At 52.0% G+C, this 18,493-nt stretch overlaps 1 protein-coding gene across 3 annotated transcripts in view; it reads left to right on the top strand.

Annotated features, from left to right (window-relative positions):
• The first annotated feature begins 2,982 nt into the window (after positions 1-2,982).
• ACSF3 (acyl-CoA synthetase family member 3) overlaps positions 2,983-18,493 on the top strand; it is a 56,974-nt gene continuing 41,463 nt past the window's right edge. Inside the window, exons 1-5 of one of the 3 annotated variants that reach the window (XM_017816285.1) lie at positions 2,983-3,021; positions 5,707-6,429; positions 7,799-7,954; positions 17,559-17,713; positions 18,183-18,328. In XM_017816285.1, coding sequence (XP_017671774.1) covers positions 5,737-6,429; positions 7,799-7,954; positions 17,559-17,713; positions 18,183-18,328 — 1,150 coding nt within the window. In that variant the 5' untranslated portion in view covers positions 2,983-3,021; positions 5,707-5,736. Of the gene's footprint in view, positions 3,022-3,064; positions 3,190-5,706; positions 6,430-7,798; positions 7,955-17,558; positions 17,714-18,182; positions 18,329-18,493 lie in introns of those variants that run through there. The other 2 variants (XM_017816286.1, XM_017816284.1) reach the window with 2 other exon arrangements.

Genomic DNA, 18,493 nt, shown 5'->3' on the forward strand with positions numbered 1-18,493 from the left:
TGAGACAGCAACCCCAGCTTGAGCATTCGCCCCACTGGGGCGGGGGGGGGGGGCGGGGGGGGGGGGCGGGGGGCGGGTGGCAGAGAAGGCGGAAAATCCTCCCTCCGGTGCGGGCTGTGGGACTCACACCCGGCTGGGAGGGAGGGAGGGGACAAACCGCGGTGGCATTTTCGGGACATCCCAGTGTTCTGGGGACCATCGCAACAGCCCCATAAGCCGGGGCAGGGGGGCCATGGGTGAGCAGGGCTGTGGTGCGCCCCGGCTTTGGTTTTCTGGTGTCCAGCTGCTCCATGACATTGGGTGTTCCGCTCCCAGTTGTGATGGCACATCTGGACTGACCCCTCCCAGGGGACCCCTCCCTCCTCGCAGCCCCAGGTGGGGGCGTGCGGCCCCAGAATGGACGGCAGTGGCCGGCTGCTGCTCGTGGCCGCGACTGAGCATCGTCTCCGGGGATGTGGCTGCCTCCAGATGGCCGGTGGGCACCAGGTGCTGGGGGCCAGAGCAGCAGAGGGTGGGTCGGGGTGGACATCTGGTGTGCACGGCCAGCTGGCCCTGCTGCCTGCCACGGTCAGGGGGGACAGCCCTGAACCGCCCCCCCCTCCCCAGGGCGGGGGGTCTCTGAACACGCTGAAGAGGCACAGAGGAGCATCCTGCCAGACAGAGGAATCCATGGATGTCCCAAACCTGTCCCCACCCCGTGCACCCTGTCCCTGCCAGCCCCTGAACCACCACGGGGGTGGTGACACCCTGCTGGCATCAGAGACCCCCCTGTGGGCACACATCCCCTGGCGAGGGGGGTGTTAATCCCTGTGGCCTGCGGGGCCTGGGGAGGCCAGTGACAGATGGCAAGTGCAAAGTGGAGAATGACAGTGGCACTGGCAGGGCCGGGGTCGCGGTGACAGGGCCAAGCTGGGCAGTGGCAAGGCCAGGGTGGGCACAGGTGCAGGGCAGCAGGTGGGCACAGCTACCCTGAACCCTCTGCAGGGAGGTGGCACCTACTGTCACTGGGGGCCAGCCCAGAGCTGCCGGGGATGTTCAGACCCTCCTGCAGCAGCTCTGCATGGGACAGGTGTGTGACAGGGGACCAGGAAATAGGGAGGGGATGTAAAATGGGAAGGGAGTGTGCAGTGGGGAGGGAACTGTGCAATGGGGAGGCTTGAAATGGGGAACGGGAAGGGAGTGTGCAATAGGGAGTCATGCAATGGGGAATTGTGAAATGGGAAGATGTGAAATGGGGAGGGAGCCATGTGAGGGAGAGGTGTGAAATGGGAAGGGAGTGTTCAATGGGGAGTCCGTGCAAGAGCTGTGCAATGGAGAGGGAGCCCTGTGATGGGGAGAAAATGGGGAGGGAGATGCGTGATGGGGAGGAAGTGGGGAGGGAGATGCGTGATGGGGAAATGTGCGATGGGGAGGGGGCTGTGCAGCAGAGAGGGAGCTGTGCAATGCTGAGTCGTGCAGTGGGAAGGGAGCTGTGGGACCATGAAATGGGGACACTTGAAATGGAGAGGGAGCTGTGCAATGGGGAGACATGACATGAGGAGCTGTGCAGTGGGGAGGATAAGGGGAGGGAGCTGTGTGATGGGGAAGCGTGAACAGGGAGGGACCTGTGCAATAGGGAGATGTGGAACAGGGAGGGAGTGTGCAATTGGGAGCTGTGAAATGGTGAGGGAGCTGAGTGATGGAGAGGTGTGTAAGAGTTGTGCAACAGGGAGGGAGTGTGCAATGGGGAGGGAGCCATGCACTGGGGAGGCACGAAATGGGGAAGAAATGGGGGGGAGAGTTGTGTGATGGGGAAGTGTGCAACAGGGAGGGAGCTGTGCTGCAGCTGTGCAGTGGGGAGGGAGCTCTGCAGTGGAGAGTCATGCGATGGAGAGGGAGTGTGCCATGGGGAGGGAGTGGTGTGATGGAGAGACATGAAACGGGGAGGGAGCCATGGAACACATCCTTTGGGGAGCTGTGCAACAGGAGCTGTGTGACAGCCAGGCAATGGGGTGCTGTGCAAGGGAGACGGTGCTGCATAACAGGGAAAGGCTGTGCCACAGGGAGGGAGCCAGGAGATGGAGAGATGTGCAACGGGGAGCTGGGTAAGAGAGGAGATGTGCAATGAGGAGGGAGCTGTGCAATGGAGATTTGTGCTATGGAGCGCTGTGAAATGGGGTGCTGTGCAATGGTACTCTTTGCAATGGGGCTCTGGGAGCTCAGCCGGAACATGCTTGTTGGCTACACGCCCCCGCCAGGCCTGGGCTCTGCCCTAGGCCAGGCTTTGCCCTAGGCTGGGCTCTGCCCTAGGCCAGGCTCCCGGCCCTGTTTCCGCTCCCACCCCGCTGTGCCTCGTGGGCTGTGGCCGCCGGCCCCGGTGGAAACGCACCTGGGGAGGTGGGTGGGGGGTCACCCCGGCTGTGCCGCTTCACAGAACACTGTGCACGGCCGGAAAAACATGGCTCCACTGGGGAGCAGGGCTGGCAGGGGACACACTGTGTGCCACCCGGCAACCTCTGAGCATCCCTGGGATGTCTGTACATCCCCAAGGTGTTTGTGTGTATCCAGGATGTCTGTGTGTCTCCGAGATATCCCTGTGTCCCAGGGACGTCCATGTGTCCATGGGATGTCTGTGTGTCCCATGGGTGTCTGTGTGTCTCTAAGATGTCTGTGCACCCCAGGGACTTCTCTCCACACCTTGGAGGTCCCATGAGTCCAGGTGATCTCTCATCCGTGCCAAAATCCCGAGGTCCCGTGGATTGGGCATGTGGCCCCAGCACCCCCAGGCAGAGCTGCAGCTCCATGATACCATGAACACCCGCCACGAGATCAGAGGACACCATGAGGACGCTCCAGGTTGCTGCAGTGACCGTCGGCTCCGCGGCGCCCCCAGCCCCGCCCCCCGTGAGCGGTTTGGGGTCAAATCCCCATAAATCAGATGCGGGTTGTTGCGGTAGCGGAACGTTCGTGCGCGGAACGTTCGGACCGCCGCGCTGTGTTCGCCCGGAGCCGTCCGCGGGCGGAGCGGTCCCCCGGCGGCAGGTGAGGCCCGCAGGAGGCTGCGGGGCTGGGGCGGCCCCGAGGGGGTCCCGCAGGCTGCGGGGCCTGTGGCGGGGCCGCGGCGAGGCCGGTCCTTGCCCGCGGGATTTCGGAAATCGTGGGACGAGGGGTTTTCTTGCTGCTTCTGCTCTGGGGCGTGCCGTGAGTAGGGTGAGGGCAAAGAGGTGGCGGGGGGGAGGAATCCGGTCTGGGATAGGAAAAGAATTAGACCCCTCCTTCCCGTGAGGGCGGTGAGGCTCTGGCACAGGGTATTCCGTGGATGCCCCATCCCTGGAAGTATTCAAGACCAGGTTGGAAGGGGCTTGGAGCAACCTGGTCTAGTAGAAGGTGCCCCTGCCCGTGGCAGGGGGTGGAACTGGGTGGGCTGTAAGGTCCTTTCCAACACAAACCTTTCTAGGATTAAATATTTCTCTAATTTTTTTTTGTGAGAAGGGGAGAATAATCAGCATCGCAATCATTATTTGATACCTTTCTCACATCTCTTTCTGTAAGTTATTTTATTATTTTCCAAGAATAAAGTATTTTTTTATCTCCTCTGTTGTAGAAAAAGCCAGGAGTTGCTTTGTATTTCTGTCTATAAATGAGGAAAGGATGGAATCCTGCAGGTTGGACTTTCAGTGATAGTTACATCACCAAGCCACGATCAGAGCTGGAATGATGATTCTTTCCTATTATAACTCAGTTTGGAATAGCTCAGAATAACTCCATGGATCATTTTACTTCAGGGAATGCAATTTATGCCCTTTATGTTCAGAAGGTGCAGAGGGGGTTGTCACAGAGTGGACAGGGATGGGTCTGCACTGGGTCAGCTTCCAGTTTGCACTGGTTTGGTTGTGCTGGGAGCTGGTGGGTGCCCTTGGCTGCTTTAATTTCCTCAGTCGTAGGAGGATGGGTTTGGACCCTTCCCTTCCCAGGGGGAGGGGTTGGACCCTTCCCTTTCTTGGGGGGGACAGACCCTCCCTTCTTGGACCTTCCCTTCCAGGGGGGTTTGAACCTTCTTTTCCAAAGCAGCAGAGCCCCATCTCTGTGCTGCCATGATCTTCCCATGGGCCCTGGTGACAAACTTTGTTTCCAGGTGTGCTGTGCCAGACTTTGTAGTCCCAGTTATCCCTGGGGAATGGGAGGGGAAAGAAAACAGCCCCTGGATTTACTTCCCCCTGAGTGTCTGTAAGTCTGCACACGTAGACAAGCCCAGTTCTCTGAAGTCCCTAATGCCCAGGCCTGGCTGAAGGTGCTGCTGTTTATTGCTCCATTAAATCTAGACTCATGGGAATGGGATAATGGGATTTTTTTTGGAAGGAGCTGTTGTGAAGGAACAACAAACACCTGCTCTGGAGCCATACAGGGAACAGGGAGAATGCTGAGAGCAGGATCCTGAGAAGCCACTGCTTCCAGTTAATGTCCCAGGTTCGGTTTAAGTTACGAAATGTGTTGGCTCTTTATCTTTTAGTCTCTGCAGAGCAATGGAAAGATGTCACACGAATTTGGTCATGACCTGCTTTGTTTTTTTCCATCCTGGTGGCAAATGTCAGGGGTTCACACAGTCACCCCACTCTGGGTTTGAAGCCTCTCTGCTCCCCCAGATGTTTCCGCAGTAAATCACAAGTTTGTTTTGCAGAAGCAGAAATTGAGGTCAATATGCAAAAGAAAATATGAGCAGAGCCGGTGTCTGGGTGGAGAAACGCTCCGAAGGTGGAGGGGAGAGACTGCAGGGTTACAGAAAAACAAACACTTGAGCTGGGTAAAGCCCTGCTCAGCAATTCCCTGGGGAGCTGCCAGCCTAGATCCCTTTTGTTTCAGCTCCTCCCCACAGTGGGGAGCTGAGCTGGGAGGCTGTTTGAGCCGAGCTGCTCCACTAATAGGCATTTATCAAAAAAATTGTAGGAAATCAAGTTGTGATTGCTGGTGCCAAGGAAGTGTCACGGACACTCTCAGAGAGTGAGGACTTGTCATCCTTTGGCTGTTTCCTCTTGTCATGGAATCTCTCTGGGGATATTTTGGTGGTAATTGGATTCTGTGCAGTAAATCCCTTTCTCTCCTGCCACAGGCCTGTTCTCTCCTCTTTGCTCCTCATTGCTGAGGGCTCTATGGAGAGGGTGCTGCTTCCTGCTGAGTTCCCAGACAGAGCTCTAGGCTGTGCAGAGGGAGTTAGGATTCTTCATGAAATCATGGAATGGTTTGGGTTGGAAGGGACTGAGGGGATACCTCAGAAAAATATTAGGAAAAAGTTCTTCCCTGTGAGGGTGGTGAGGTCCTGGCATAGGTTGCCCAGAGAAGCTGTGGCTGCCCCATCCCTAGGAGTGTTCAAGGTCAGGTTGGACAGGGCTTGGAGCAACCTGGTGTAGTGGAAGGTGTCCCTGCCAATGGCAGGAGTGGGACTGGATGAGCTTTAAGATCCTTCCCAAACCATTCCATGATTCTATGAAAACTAGGTCATAATTTAAGTTAGCTGGTTTTTACAGATGTGGAGGCTGTGCAGGGAAGGGTCTCAGGCTCCTGTTTCATCCAGGCACTGCCCAGCGTGCCAGGGATATGACAGCCTGAAGTGGGGACATCAATAATACAGTGGATGTTATTCAAATGAAGGCTGCCACTTCTCCTTGGTGGGAATAACCCCCTGGGTAATCTCTGCACATACTTATCTGCTCCTGTAATTGCTTTCTGCAGAATCACTCCAAAACAAGTGGTGCTGGCGAGATGCTGCTCTCCCTGCTCTTCCCTCGGCTGAGCCGGCCCCTCTGGAGCCGTGTCCGGGACCTGTCCTGCTCCAGATGGGGGTGGAAGAGGGCTGGCTGTCCCCACAGGGGTCTGCAAACAGCCTGGGCCACCTGCAGCAGTGACGTCACCCCTGTCTTCACCAGGGCTTTGGCTTTCGGTGACAAAATTGCCATCATTGACCAAAACAGGGAGCACACGTACAGAGACCTGCTCGGCCAGAGCCTGCACTTATCCCGGGAGATCTGTAGAGTTCTGGAGTGCTCCAGCAGGGACTTGAAGGAAGAGAGGATCTCATTTTTGTGTCCCAATGATGCCTCGTACGTGGTGGCCCAGTGGGCCTCGTGGATGAGCGGGGGCATAGCAGTGCCCCTGTACAGGAAGCACCCCGTGCCAGAGCTGGAGTACGTGATCCAGGATTCCCAGAGCGCTCTGGTTATCGCAGCTGAGGAATACGTGGGGAAAATAGCCCCTATTGCTGAGAAACTGGGAATCCCAATGCTGCCACTTCCCAAGTCCCGTAGTGATGGATCCACAGGCCATACAGCTGTGGAAGAGGGTCCCTTTACAGCCTGCTCCTCGTGGAAAGACAGAGGAGCCATGATCATCTACACCAGCGGGACAACGGGGCGGCCCAAGGGTGTCCTCAGCACCCATGAGAACGTGCAGGCTGTGGTGAGTGCTGCTCCCCCTCCAAAGTCTTGGATTTTGGAGTTGCAAAACCCACCTTCCCGCTATCAAATTCCTGCAGGGAGCTGTGAGGCTGTAACTCAGAAATCCTCAGCACTTGGAAAGTGAGCAGCCAGCAGCGTTTGAGGCTCTAAACCTTGGTCTGGTGGTGTTGCTGCAGCTGCATCCCAGGGCAGGTGGACTCTCCTCCCTACTTTCCTGGAAAGCAGAAGGGATGAGACCTGTGGTAAAAAGCCTGATTTCTTTGCAGTTTGCTTTTCTACGCTGTGACTAGGAAAGAATCTTTTCTCCTGACTGGAATGTATCTTAGCCCAGCCCAGTGCTGTGTGAAGCCTGTGCATTATTCAGGTCTGTATCCCCAAGGCAAAAAATCCATTAGCTCTCAGAGCCAAAAGGAATTAAAAGTTTGAATGAGCCTGCTGACTACATCACCACTTGGTTATCAGTGCCTGCAACTGCTAGACTCCTGCCATTAGGGAAAAAGGGCAGGGAATACAGCAGGCCTTAGGGGTACCTCTGGGAGCTGACGTTGTTCTGGGCGCTCAGATACCACAGTGTCGGGCGTGGAATGAAAGCCTTGATGGATAGAGCCAGGGCTTGGCTATATTGGGCAAAGAATCTCTTCCCTTACAAATATGCTGATCATTTGGGGGTGGCCTGAGCAGTTCCCATCCTTTGTGCTGTCCTCCAGAAAGCCTTAAAGCTGCTCCCTGCACTGTGGAAGAGGATTGTGAGGGACACGACCAAATTCCACTATTCGAATGCTTTTTTATTTTTGAGTGGCTGGAAATAAGTTTTCCAGTTGCCAGCACTGGGCTCTGAAGGGCATGGTCACCCCGAAACCTGATAATTATCCCTTCAGATAATTATCTCTTCAGAGCAGAGTATTTTGGAAGCTTGTTACATCAACATTTTATACTAACATGAAACCTACTTTCTGCTTATCAGTGATTTTCTGGTTCTACTGTTTATCCCTTACAGATGCTAAAAGCCTGGTGTCATCAGTGTCCAAACAGTCAACAGAATTCTGGGAAAATTAGTTTTTTGATTACTGTTGCTGCTAAGTCTGCATGTGTAGCAGCAGGCTGATATTTTTGTAGGCCCTGCTTAAAATCACTGCCCACTTAAAATCTCAGCAACAAGGAAGGGCTTTGCTGATATATAAAGATGCAAAAGATGTTCCTCTTCTGTTCTGCTGTTGTGGTGGGAATTTTTGATTCTGCTGATCCTAAAGGAAAGATTCTGTGCCCAGGCAGGTCTGGGATTCCTGCCGGCAGCCATGACCAGGGATTTGGGGTTTGGATACCTCAGGAGAATCCTGCCCTAACACTGTGTTGTTTGTTTTGTTCTGCAGACCACAGGGCTGGTTGAAAAATGGGAGTGGAAGAAGGAGGATGTCATTCTGCACGTGCTGCCTTTGCATCATGTCCATGGGGTGATCAATAAGCTCCTGTGTCCTCTGTGGGTGGGAGCGACGTGCATCATGTTCCCGGAATTCAGCGCACAGATGGTGAGCCTGGAGGGATTGAGCCTTGCCTTTGAAATTCAGCAGCAGGACCCCGTGCATTGTAATTAGAGCAACTCTGGAAATAAGTTCTTTAAGAATTCCAGGCTCTTTAGCCACTGGCTGTGTGTGGTTCACAGCACTCAGTCCGGGGTAAATGTTATTCCAGAGGCTGCAGCTTGTTTAAGTGTGACGTACTTAACATTGCTCCTCCTCGTGGGGCTGGGGGTCTCTGACTGCTGGTGGGCCCTTCCATGGACCCTAACTCTGGGTGCAAATGCTCTTGGTGGGTTCTTAATTTTTTTAGTGCCAGGAAAGGTGGAAATGCTGGATTTTTCTCTTGGGTGCTGCTTGTAGCTGTGCTGCTTGTTGGCTTTTTTGATACCTTGCATTTCACAGAATCACAGAATCATTCAGGTTGGAAAAGATCTCCAAGACTGAGCCCAATCTGTGAGCAATCACCACCTTGGAACTAGACCAGAGCACTGAATGCCATATGCAGTTGTTTCTTGAACACCTTCAAGGATGGTGATTCCTTGGGCAGCCCATTCCAAATTTTTCCCTTCCAATCCTATATCCGTAGTGTTTTGTATGACATTACATGACAGAACACAGCCTTTAGAGTTTCTTGCAGCTCAGGTAAGAGAAATACTGGTTCTCCTCACTTACATGGAAACATTGCTCTTCCTCTGTGGAGAAACAAGTGTTAACAGAGCTGTTGGTTTGGACTCAGTGAGAGAGTCTGCAAATCCAGACCTTCTCGCAGCTTTTAGGAAAGGTGGCAGGAGGGAATCCTTACCTGAATGATGCATTTATAATGTCGTTTTGTAGCTGAGCCAGGAAACACCAGTCCCAGTGTTCTGCTTCTTCTTTGTTCTGTGCAGCAGTGGCAGGTAAATGATGTAAAGAGAGGATGAAAAGGGACTAGGAACAGGACAAGCAGCAGGAAGATGGAAAAGGTTCTACAGTTCCCAGCTCCTGGGGTCCAGCACCATTCATCCACATCTCCCAGTGTCGTGGATGGTGTCTGCAGTGTCACTGTTAAGGGATAATTGGGTTTTCAGGTGCTGCTGCCTCCTCGTAGCAGAAGGGAGATGTGTGGTGTCACTGCAGAATTCCGTGGGAAAGTGAAAGGAGCCTGTCAAGCCTGTGCTGTGTAACTAAACAGGCTTTTCTACCTGTTTGTATTTGTCTGTACACTTGTCACACTGGAAGGACAAAGTGTACAGTTGTGGGATACACCTGGAAGCCTCTGGCAGTGCTGCTGCCACGTGAGGGTGAGCCCTGGCTCCAATCTGAATGATGGCAGGACCGGGGAAGTTCTTCAGTGCTTATTTCTGCTTCTCAGAGAAGCAACCACAGAAAATGAGCACTTCCTTCCTCGTGTCGAGATGGCTCTGACACCTAAACACTGATCCTTTGGGGTGGAACAGCTCCAGAATCCCAGAGGGGCAGCTCTGCACTCGAATTTCAAGAGTAAATTGGTAGGATGCTGCAGTAGAAGGCAGCAGGAAAGTCCCCTGGCAGCTGTAACCAGTGCTCTCTCCTTGATGGATGCTGCCAAATTGTCCTCCCCTGACCTGAGGGTGTGACCCCAAAAGCTCGGGGTGCGGCAGGGGTGTGCTGGAGCTGGGAGCGTGGCCAGTGCTGGGAGGCAGAGCCAGTGCTGGGATCCTGGAACCAAAGCCTCTGGAGGGCGCGTTGCTCCATGTCCTGTGCCACCGGTGATTGATGGCCCCTCGTCCCCTGGTGTTTTTCTCTGGTCTGCAAATCAATGAGCTGACGTTGAGGGATGGGTTCAGGACGGGGGAGCGGGACACCCCTCCTGCCTTCCCTGATCCAGGCTCTCCCCAGACGTGTCCAAGGGCATGTGGGGACAGCGCCTGAGGCAGCCGCTTGACCCTGGAGCTTGAACTTGAGCAGGGAGGTTGGGGTGCTGTTCTGGGGCCTCTCAGGTGCACTGGGGCTCTGAAGGACGTCATTTGCTTTTCTATTTTTTGTATTCCCTTTATTTTTCCGAGGGCCTCCCCTGGGAGCTGCAAGTGGTTTGATCGACACTACAAAGCGAGCACAGGAGGGTAAATAAGGCTTTCTTGTGGAGTTTAATGCAAGCTGCCTTTCAGTTCCACTCTATTTTCACCAGCTGTTTACAAAATGCCCTTTGCTACTGAAATCAGCTTTCAGCAAAGCAGCAGTGGAGGATTTTGCCAAAGGAGCCCAAGTTTTGCCGTGTGCTTTTTTTCCTTCGCTGCACCTTGAGAAAGCAGCCAATTATAGTGTGATATAAAGAAACTCGACTGGTAGCTAAAACACTTGACAGGCTGATCAAAACAAGGCGAGGAACTTACTCTCAACCTGCTGCAGACATATTTAGCCTTGAGTGATACTGGCAAAGGTTCAAGAGAAACCGCAGCAGCACGCCCGATGTGTGTTTGGTTTCTAATCACTAACACTTCATTATACAAAATAAATACTTTATTATTACAGTGTTTATTAAATTACATAATTTGCGGCATGCCTCATAGTCGTGGATGCAGATGGCAGTCTGGGTTTGGTGGTGGGAATAATGCTCTTTTTTTTTTTCCTGAGAAGACAGTTCCAGCCCCAGACCAAGACTTGCTTGTCGTTCCCTGCGGTGCAGTGTTAGGAGGTGGCAGCTTTCAGACCTTTCTGTCTGTTTTTGGGAGCTGGCCAAGGAAAGGTGAAAAATCAGCACTGTGGAGTAGCCCCAGTGTCCTGACCAACATCCTCTCCCTCACTAAAGCAGCATCTGATGTCTGTGGCTGCACACAAGCTACTGCTGAGGCCATGAGGACTTGTTAAATTGTACTGAGGTGCCTCAAGCGTGAAAGTTGCTGCATAAAATCAGATTCTTTTTATTAAATGAGGACATCCATTACTCTGCACCAGCTACTGTACATGTTATAATTCACTTTATAGCACCATCTGTTAAGACTGTCTTGCTTAAGCTTTTTGTAGCATCTTTTTATTGCAAGTTATTAAAAAATATGGCTGCATCTATTAATCATTTATTAATAAAGGGTTTATAAATGGACCCTTACTTTCCAGAATTAGTCGACTTGTACGTGACATGCAAAGTCCTCTGGTGCTTGTACTCCATGGGGTGGAGTGTCTTTACAGGGAGCCCTTCTCTGCCTGGGGGCTGTGGGAGCAGCATCCACTGTGCCTGTCTGTGCTTCTGGGCTTGGAAATGGCAGGGATGGTTGAGAGGGAGAGTTTTCAGCACTGCTGTGGGCATGGAGCAGGCAGGAGAACAGCAGTGAGCCTGGCAGTGTGTTCCTCCCAGCAGCTGTGTGGGGCACAGCTGGCTGTGATATAATTATTTTAGTGTTTTTCAAGGGTGAGAACTGGGAGGGCAGAAACCTCCTCTGGAGCCAGAGCAAGCTGCAGCCTCAGCATCCCTACACGATCCTCCCACCATAACCTGCTTCCAAGCTGAGTTTACTTCTCCAGCTGTGCTGTTCCTGTTTGCATTCCTCAGCTGCTGCTGACCCTATCCCAGGTGCCAGCTTTTTGCTTGTGCGGGAGGAGACATTTAAAAGATTTTTATGCAGGTTTTGTGCAGTCTGGTGGCCAGAGGAGAAGAGATTAATGCTTCCATTAAGGGAGAACTGCAAAGTGAGCCTTCTCCTACTGGGCAGCAGAGAAAGCGTGCGACCAAGTGCTTTTTGGAGGCTTCTGGGCTTGCACCAAGCACTCACTAGAGCATCCATTTCCAGGGGCTCCCTTCCTGCAGCAGTTCAGGCTGCTGAGGTTGAGCACTCCCTGTGTGGTGACTGTAGCTCCACGGAAATGTCAGTGAGTCTGGAGAGATGGAGTGAGGAGAAGCTGTGTGCCCTCCATACAGCTGCTCTTGCTGTGACAGTCACATGTTGACATCCCCATTCCAGACCAGGACCTGGCTGTGCCAGGTACCCTATAGACAGGAGCATTTTGAAGCAAGTCATGAGGTCAGTGTCTGCTTTGCAGGATCCTCTGCTGAGGCTTTTGGCCGAAGAGGATCCATTTTGAGTTTGAACAACAGGAACAGCTTATCTTTGCCTTGGACCATCCCTGCTCTTGCCTTAAGGGAAAGATGTTCTAATAGGAAAAGGCTCCCTGTCAGCTTTGCATTGATAAACACAAGATCAGATTCCAGGAGGTCTTCCAGTCTTTTGTGCCGAGTGGGAAATAAAAGTATTCAAAAACCTGAAAGAAAAAGCTTGCTCTGATGAGTGATGGGAGAAGCTTATGGAAATCTCCACTCCAGTGACCCAGTTGTGGCGTGTGCTGCCCGCTCGGCTCTGCCGGGCAGGTTTCAAGCTGTGATGTTCTGCCTGTGCAGTGACAGCCCTGGCTGTGCCCTGCAAACCCTTCCATGATAAATATGCCAAGATGCAGATTTACTGCCCTACAGTTGCAAAGAGCTGCTGTTTTGGTGCCAGCCTCACTGCGTGTGTGACTTAAGGTGCCTCCGAGGATCAAACCCTCTAAAAACCATGCCCTGTTTTACAATGTCGCATGCAAAGCCATCAAAATCATCTTAATTAGACCCTTCTTTCTAGGGAACTAGGACTGCTGAGTGCCCAAAGGTGGTGTGTGATTTGGGACAAGCTTGCCCTGACATGCTGTGGGTGTGCTGTCACCTGTGGCACCTTTTCCCAGTGGTGGGAGGGAGCTGCAGACCCGGCACTCGTTGAGGTTGTGCATGAGGTGTCGCTCCAGGGTCGCTGCTGCATCTTATGTGGTCACAGCCCTGACTTCCCAAAGGCCAGGAGAGCTTGTGCTACGTCTGGGAGCAAACTTTGTCCTTGGCTCTGCTGTTATCTGTGTGAGCCAGGCTGGGCTGATTCTTTGTACCTTGGCTGGGCTGCATGGGGAGATCCAGGGCTTGGCAGCTGTGGTTGCCTCTGGGAAGGAGAAGCGTGTACCACACTGAGCCTCTCCCCTGGATCTGTCACTTCTGCAAACATCACTCTGGGCAGCTCTTTTAGTTTATTTTTAAAAGAAAAGCAAATCCAAGCACAGGCGTCTGAGCTCCAATAACCAAATGTGCTGGGGATCGTGGCTCCCATCCAATTTCAGCTGGAGAAAGGCTGGAAGTCTTTTCATCCATTAATGGGAGGCTTCAGAGGAGTAATTTTATTTCAGACTCAAAGAGGAGTTGGTGGAGGGAGGAGCAGGTCACTAGTGAATGAATTATGTTTGATCACTTCTCACAGACCTGGCTTTAAAAAGTTAGAGGTTTTCTTCCCATCTCCCCAGATCTGCCGTCTGTCCTCAGCATCTGTTCCTAAGTAATGGCTTTTGATGTGTGTGGGGAAATACAAAAAATGGAACCAGAGCCTGTCATATTTACTTATATTTCCAGGTCCCAGGGAAAGCACTTGCTCCTTTCTGTATGCCTCCAGCATAGGAAGGGTTTAAAAGCTTCAGCCTGGAATGCAGAGGGGCCATCAAACTGCGCTGATGAATAAATGATTAAAACCAGAGTCACGCAGAGCGTGAACAGTTTGGGGTTATAACAAACATGAGACAAAGCCACCGAGGGCCCAATTTCCCTTTGAAGAGAAGAGTGTTTCTCTCTTTCTGCATATTGCTCATGAAGTGTCGGCTGCTCAGTCCTTGGGAGTGAGCAGAGCTCCCCTTGGTGCTCTCTCATCTCATGTCGTGCCCGTGTGCTTTTTGGGGATAAATTGCTGTCGAATTTGTGAGCGTGGTCCTGCCGTCCCTTTGCTGCTGCTGTTGAGTTACGGGAGCTTCCCACCCTCGATGTTTGGCACAGGATCTCCCCAAATGAGCAGCTGCTTTGGCTACAGCCTTGTTGTGCCTGTTGCTCTCACAGACACTCTGGAAAACACGGTCAGCCCTCTTCCTTGCTGATGCTTCCCACATGGCAGTAGTCAATGTAAAACACAGACCCATCTCCCTGAGCAAAAGGGAAGTAAAGGGATGAGTTAACCTTGCATTAGGGGGATTGTTACTTTTGAAAAGGTTGAGAAAAATTCAATAACAACTGAAAATGGTACAATAATTTTATAGGAGAGAGGAGCTGTTGTGTCTGTCAATAGAGGCAACAGCACATTATCCATTTGTGGGCTGATGGAAAAATCCATGCTGGTATTTGCTTCCTTTTCAGCTCACAGTTCTTCTGATTTTGGGAATCTTGTATCAGGGAAAATCTTACATGATTTAGGATGCAAATGATTTTTCCACCTTCTCTTCTTTTTTTGCATGAGAAGATGCCCAGGTGTTGGTGAGTTTGTTGTTTCTTCCTAGCTCATGTCTTTGCATGTCTCCCTCTGTAAAAGGAAATAATGATTGCCTTTTCTCCTCTGTGCTCACATCTCTTCCTTGAGATGATCCTAGCGGGTCTGGGGGCTGGTTGAGAAGGTTGCTCTGTGGAATGACCATCCCTTGGAGCAGCTTGTATGTTCCTTCACCCTCATTCACCATCTGCATGCTGGGAAAAATACGTGGGAAAAATCTTCCAGCTGTGTCTCGCTGTGGCTGGTTTGTACCCACTGGTGTCATTTTCTCCTTTTTTTTCCATGTAGTGATGGCAAAATCCCACTGGCCAGACCATGATATGCTTTTGAGCAGTAGGAAGGGGGGAAAATCAGGAATGTCATGCTGACAGGAAGGCTCTTGGGAACATTAGGTCTCCCATTTCTCTACTGGCACAAGCAACCCTGTCCTGTAAGCATTCGCTGCTGTTATTCCTGATGGGAAGCTGTTCCCATTCTTGCTTCTTACAGTGAGAAACTTTTTGTTTCTAGCCCTTGGTTATCTTAAAAGGAATCTTGATCCTGAGCATATTCCATTGGAAGGCTGCTGCTTCCCTTGGTGCAGAACCCAGCAGCCCTGGCATGAGGTGCCACGTTTTCCTCGTGAATCCAGGGCTTTTAAAAGCATTTGGAGGCCTGAGGTGTCAGGTGAGCAAAATAAAACAGAATGATGGGCTGCCAATATCCTTTCCACAGGGAATTGATGTGGTGTCAGTGACATGTGGGAGAACAGAGGGGGAGATGGATTGTGCTGCTCCAAGCCTGATGCTGTCGGAGGATGCCGGGTGTTGGAAGGACAAAGTGGCCTCTTGCTACAAGCCTGTCCAAGCCCCGGAATTGATTGATTAGTCCCAGGTAAAGAGGCTTTCCCAGATTCTTCTCTCAGAGCGTGAAGTTAAAGTTATAACCCAGGAATAGCTGTTCCAGCTGGCTGGGCAGTGACGAGCCCTCTGGCCAGCTTGGGCTCTGTGGAGTGTTTAGAGCTGCCAGCTTTGTACCACAGCTCGGGGCTTAGTCCTGTTAAACACATGGGAAGGATCCAGATTTGGCTGAGCAGGAGCAGAGCAGGTGGGGAGTTTGGCTGTCAGCAGATCACCCCGGCAGCTGGTGGCACAAATCCAAAGGCAGCTGCTTATCCTCAGGAAGGGGCTGTTGCTGGGGCAAGTCAGACTGACATGGAAAAAGCTGCTCCTGTGGCTGGAGTGGCAGGAGAAGGGTTTTATCTAGAGCAGGAGTTCAGCAGGCACAGCGGGACAGGGAATTCTGGGGTGCAAGAGAGACTTGCTCTGTTTAGAGTGGTAGTGTTGTTTTTTTTCAAATCCAAAATCGTATAAAAATTACTCTGCTGCATGGCCAGACTGGAAATCTCCCTGTGTTCCCCACAGCTGCTCAGGACTTGGGAAGACAAAAAAAAATCACCCAGCAAGGATTGAGCAACCCTGAGCATCTGTCTCCCTTCGATCCCTTCAACACAGTCCTGATCCCTGCTTGCCATGACATGTCTTTCCCTGCCCACAGCAATGGCTCTCGGGAACACCAGGCTGAGGAGAGCAGGTCCATTCAGCCCTGGCTTTGGAGATTGCAGCCCTTCTCCATTCTGCTGCCTTGAATGGGAAAAATATTGGGAGGCTGAAGAGAAAAAGAGGATGGGAGGCGTGTGATAGGGATTAGATCTTTCTGAATGCAATTTTGCATATTCCAGCTTGGGTTTTGGGGATCATGCTGGTAGGTGGGGTTTCTGCAGGCAGTGAAATATTCCCTCTCTGAACATGTCACCCATCAGTCCAGGAAGTCACATTCCAACTCTGCCTTCCTTGATGTCCAGGGGATCTTGCAGTGCTCGTGTCCCACCTCCCGAGGTGTCCAGGGGATTTCCACCTTATGCTTTCCTCTCTCCCCATCGCATCTCTGGACTGGGAGGCAGCATGAACATCCCGTTGGATGGGACAGTGCCTTTGTGGATGTGTCCTGCTCTATTAAGAATAACACCGTGGTGGTGGTGAGTTTTTTTTAGGAGCTGATTGTTCTGGAGCAGTGGAGTGCAAGATGTGGGGGGAGGCGGCGCCAGTGCAGCCAAGTAGAAAGTAATGAAATGGAGCCTGAGCGAGCAGGATGGAGGGGAAGGGGCAGAGTGACAGCATGAAGGAGAATCTGTGGTTCACCTTCAATCAATCCCTGCCTTGCCGGGGTTCTCGCAGGCGCCCATGTGCAGCTGAGCGTGCGCGGGCAGGAGCGGAGGCAGCGCCCTGTCAGGAGCTGTTAGGAAATACATTTGTCACCAGCGGGGCAGGGACCGGAGCGAGGGGAAGGAGGCGGCCGTCAGTGGGGCCTCTGATTTATTGATGGCTTTGGATCGCTCCTGTCTTGGGAAGAGCTCGCCTAGGGGGATGAGTGGCAAGGTGTGGAAGGAGTGGGCCCAAGTGTGGTATTTGTGGCTCCTGCGCCTTGTTAACTGCTCCCAGGGGCTGCTCATCCCAGAGAGGGTCTTCATCCACATCCCAGCAGAGCTGGATGGTGGAATTTGCCCCCATTAATAGTTCCCACAGGTTAGCAGGAGTTGCAGCTGAAAAATATCTGTCCCATAGGGACCTGGTTTAGTGGTGAACATGGTGGTGCTGGGTTAACTGTTGGACTTAATGATCTAAGAGGTCTTTTCCAACCTTACTGATTCTATGACTGTTCCTCTCGGGAAGTTTCATTGGTGTATTGGCCCTCCTGGCCAGCTGCTTTCTCCTGCTGCCACTGGTTTACCTGTGGATTCTGGTGGCTCCTCTGAGCTCGCTGAGGACATGTCTCTCTGCACCCACTCAGCAGCAGATGACTATTTTCATGGAGTCTCACTCCCAGTTCCAGTGTGTGATCTTCCTCTTCCAGACTCTGCCATCTGTCTTCAAAGCTTTTCTCCCTCAGAAGTTTGAGTCCCTGGGCTCCTACCTGTGTACTGTGTTCTTCAAACGTGGCTTAGTGTCTTTCCAAAGAAGAGCTCCCATGCTTTGGAAAGCTGATGTTTTTGTGTAGCCTTTGGAGAACTGTACATGATAAGGGAATTAACTGGTTCTACCACAAGCTTTTGTCTTCAAGAGCAAATTCTTGGCTGTAATGTGACATTTCCATCATCTTGTGAGTGTGACAGTGGATAGGTGATCCACTGGTGAGATAAGAGATGAACATTGTGCTTTGGGCAATAAGGGCATGATGAAGGTTGGGAACTTGTTCTGGACATGGGTGAGGTGCACGCAACAGGCTTCCAGCTGTTTGTACTTCCCAGAAGTCTTAGATAACACAGGTGCATTTTTATCCATGTAAGTTCCCTTCTTTTCTAGGTTTGGAAGAGGCTGCTGAGCTCGGAAGCTCCCCGTATCAGTGTCTTCATGGCAGTGCCCACCATCTATGCCAAGCTGATGGAATATTACGACAAGCATTTCTCCCAGCCACAAGTCCAGGATTTTGTACGGGCCTTTTGCCAGGAGAATATCAGGTGGGAGAGCAATGCCCCTGTGGGCAGGGGCTGCTGGTGCCTGGGTATCCCTACCATGGATCCTCCAGGTTTTCCTTTTAGCACCAGCTCTTTCAGTGCTGGTTGTTGTGCCTTAGTGTCTCTTTGACAGGAACAAGGGTGACATTATTTAATTATGAGCCACTCTTGCATGGTAAAGCCAGAAGGGGCTCGTTGTCTGTGTCACCATGTGTAACACATGGCTGAGGACTTTGTCCTGCAGCCCATGCTTGTATTCCAGGACCTGTTTTAGGAGACTGTCCTGTCTTAACTTAAACCCCATATCAGACAGAGCATGTGAGGAACATCTTTGATACCGGTTAAAAGGCTTTGGGGGTTTCTATCTTAAGGTTTTACATAGGAGCAGACTTTATGTGACCCTGTTAGGCTGCAAATTCCCTGAAGCAAAGGTAATCTTGGATACTCTCTTACCTGGGCTTTCCTTGTGCAGGTTAATGGTGTCAGGCTCAGCAGCTCTGCCAGTGCCTGTCCTGGAGAAGTGGAAGAGCATCACTGGGCACACCTTGCTGGAGAGGTATGGGATGACTGAGATTGGGATGGCGCTTTCTAACCCTTTGCATGGAGTCCGTGTCCCAGGTAGGAGTCTCCAGAGGGTGCCCACTCACTGTCTAGAGGTGTGTGCTGGGAAGTGGTTGTGGGTTTTCTCTGCACAGAGTCTATACATGAGTGAGGAGCAGGCTACAAGGATGCTGGTGGGGGAATTGGCCTTGGGAAGCCAGGACATGGATGTGTGGGAAGTGG

Source organism: Lepidothrix coronata, unplaced genomic scaffold (genome assembly GCF_001604755.1).
Source record: "Lepidothrix coronata isolate B3197 unplaced genomic scaffold, Lepidothrix_coronata-1.0 Scaffold54, whole genome shotgun sequence".
In the NCBI taxonomy this organism is placed as follows: Eukaryota; Metazoa; Chordata; class Aves; order Passeriformes; family Pipridae; genus Lepidothrix; species Lepidothrix coronata.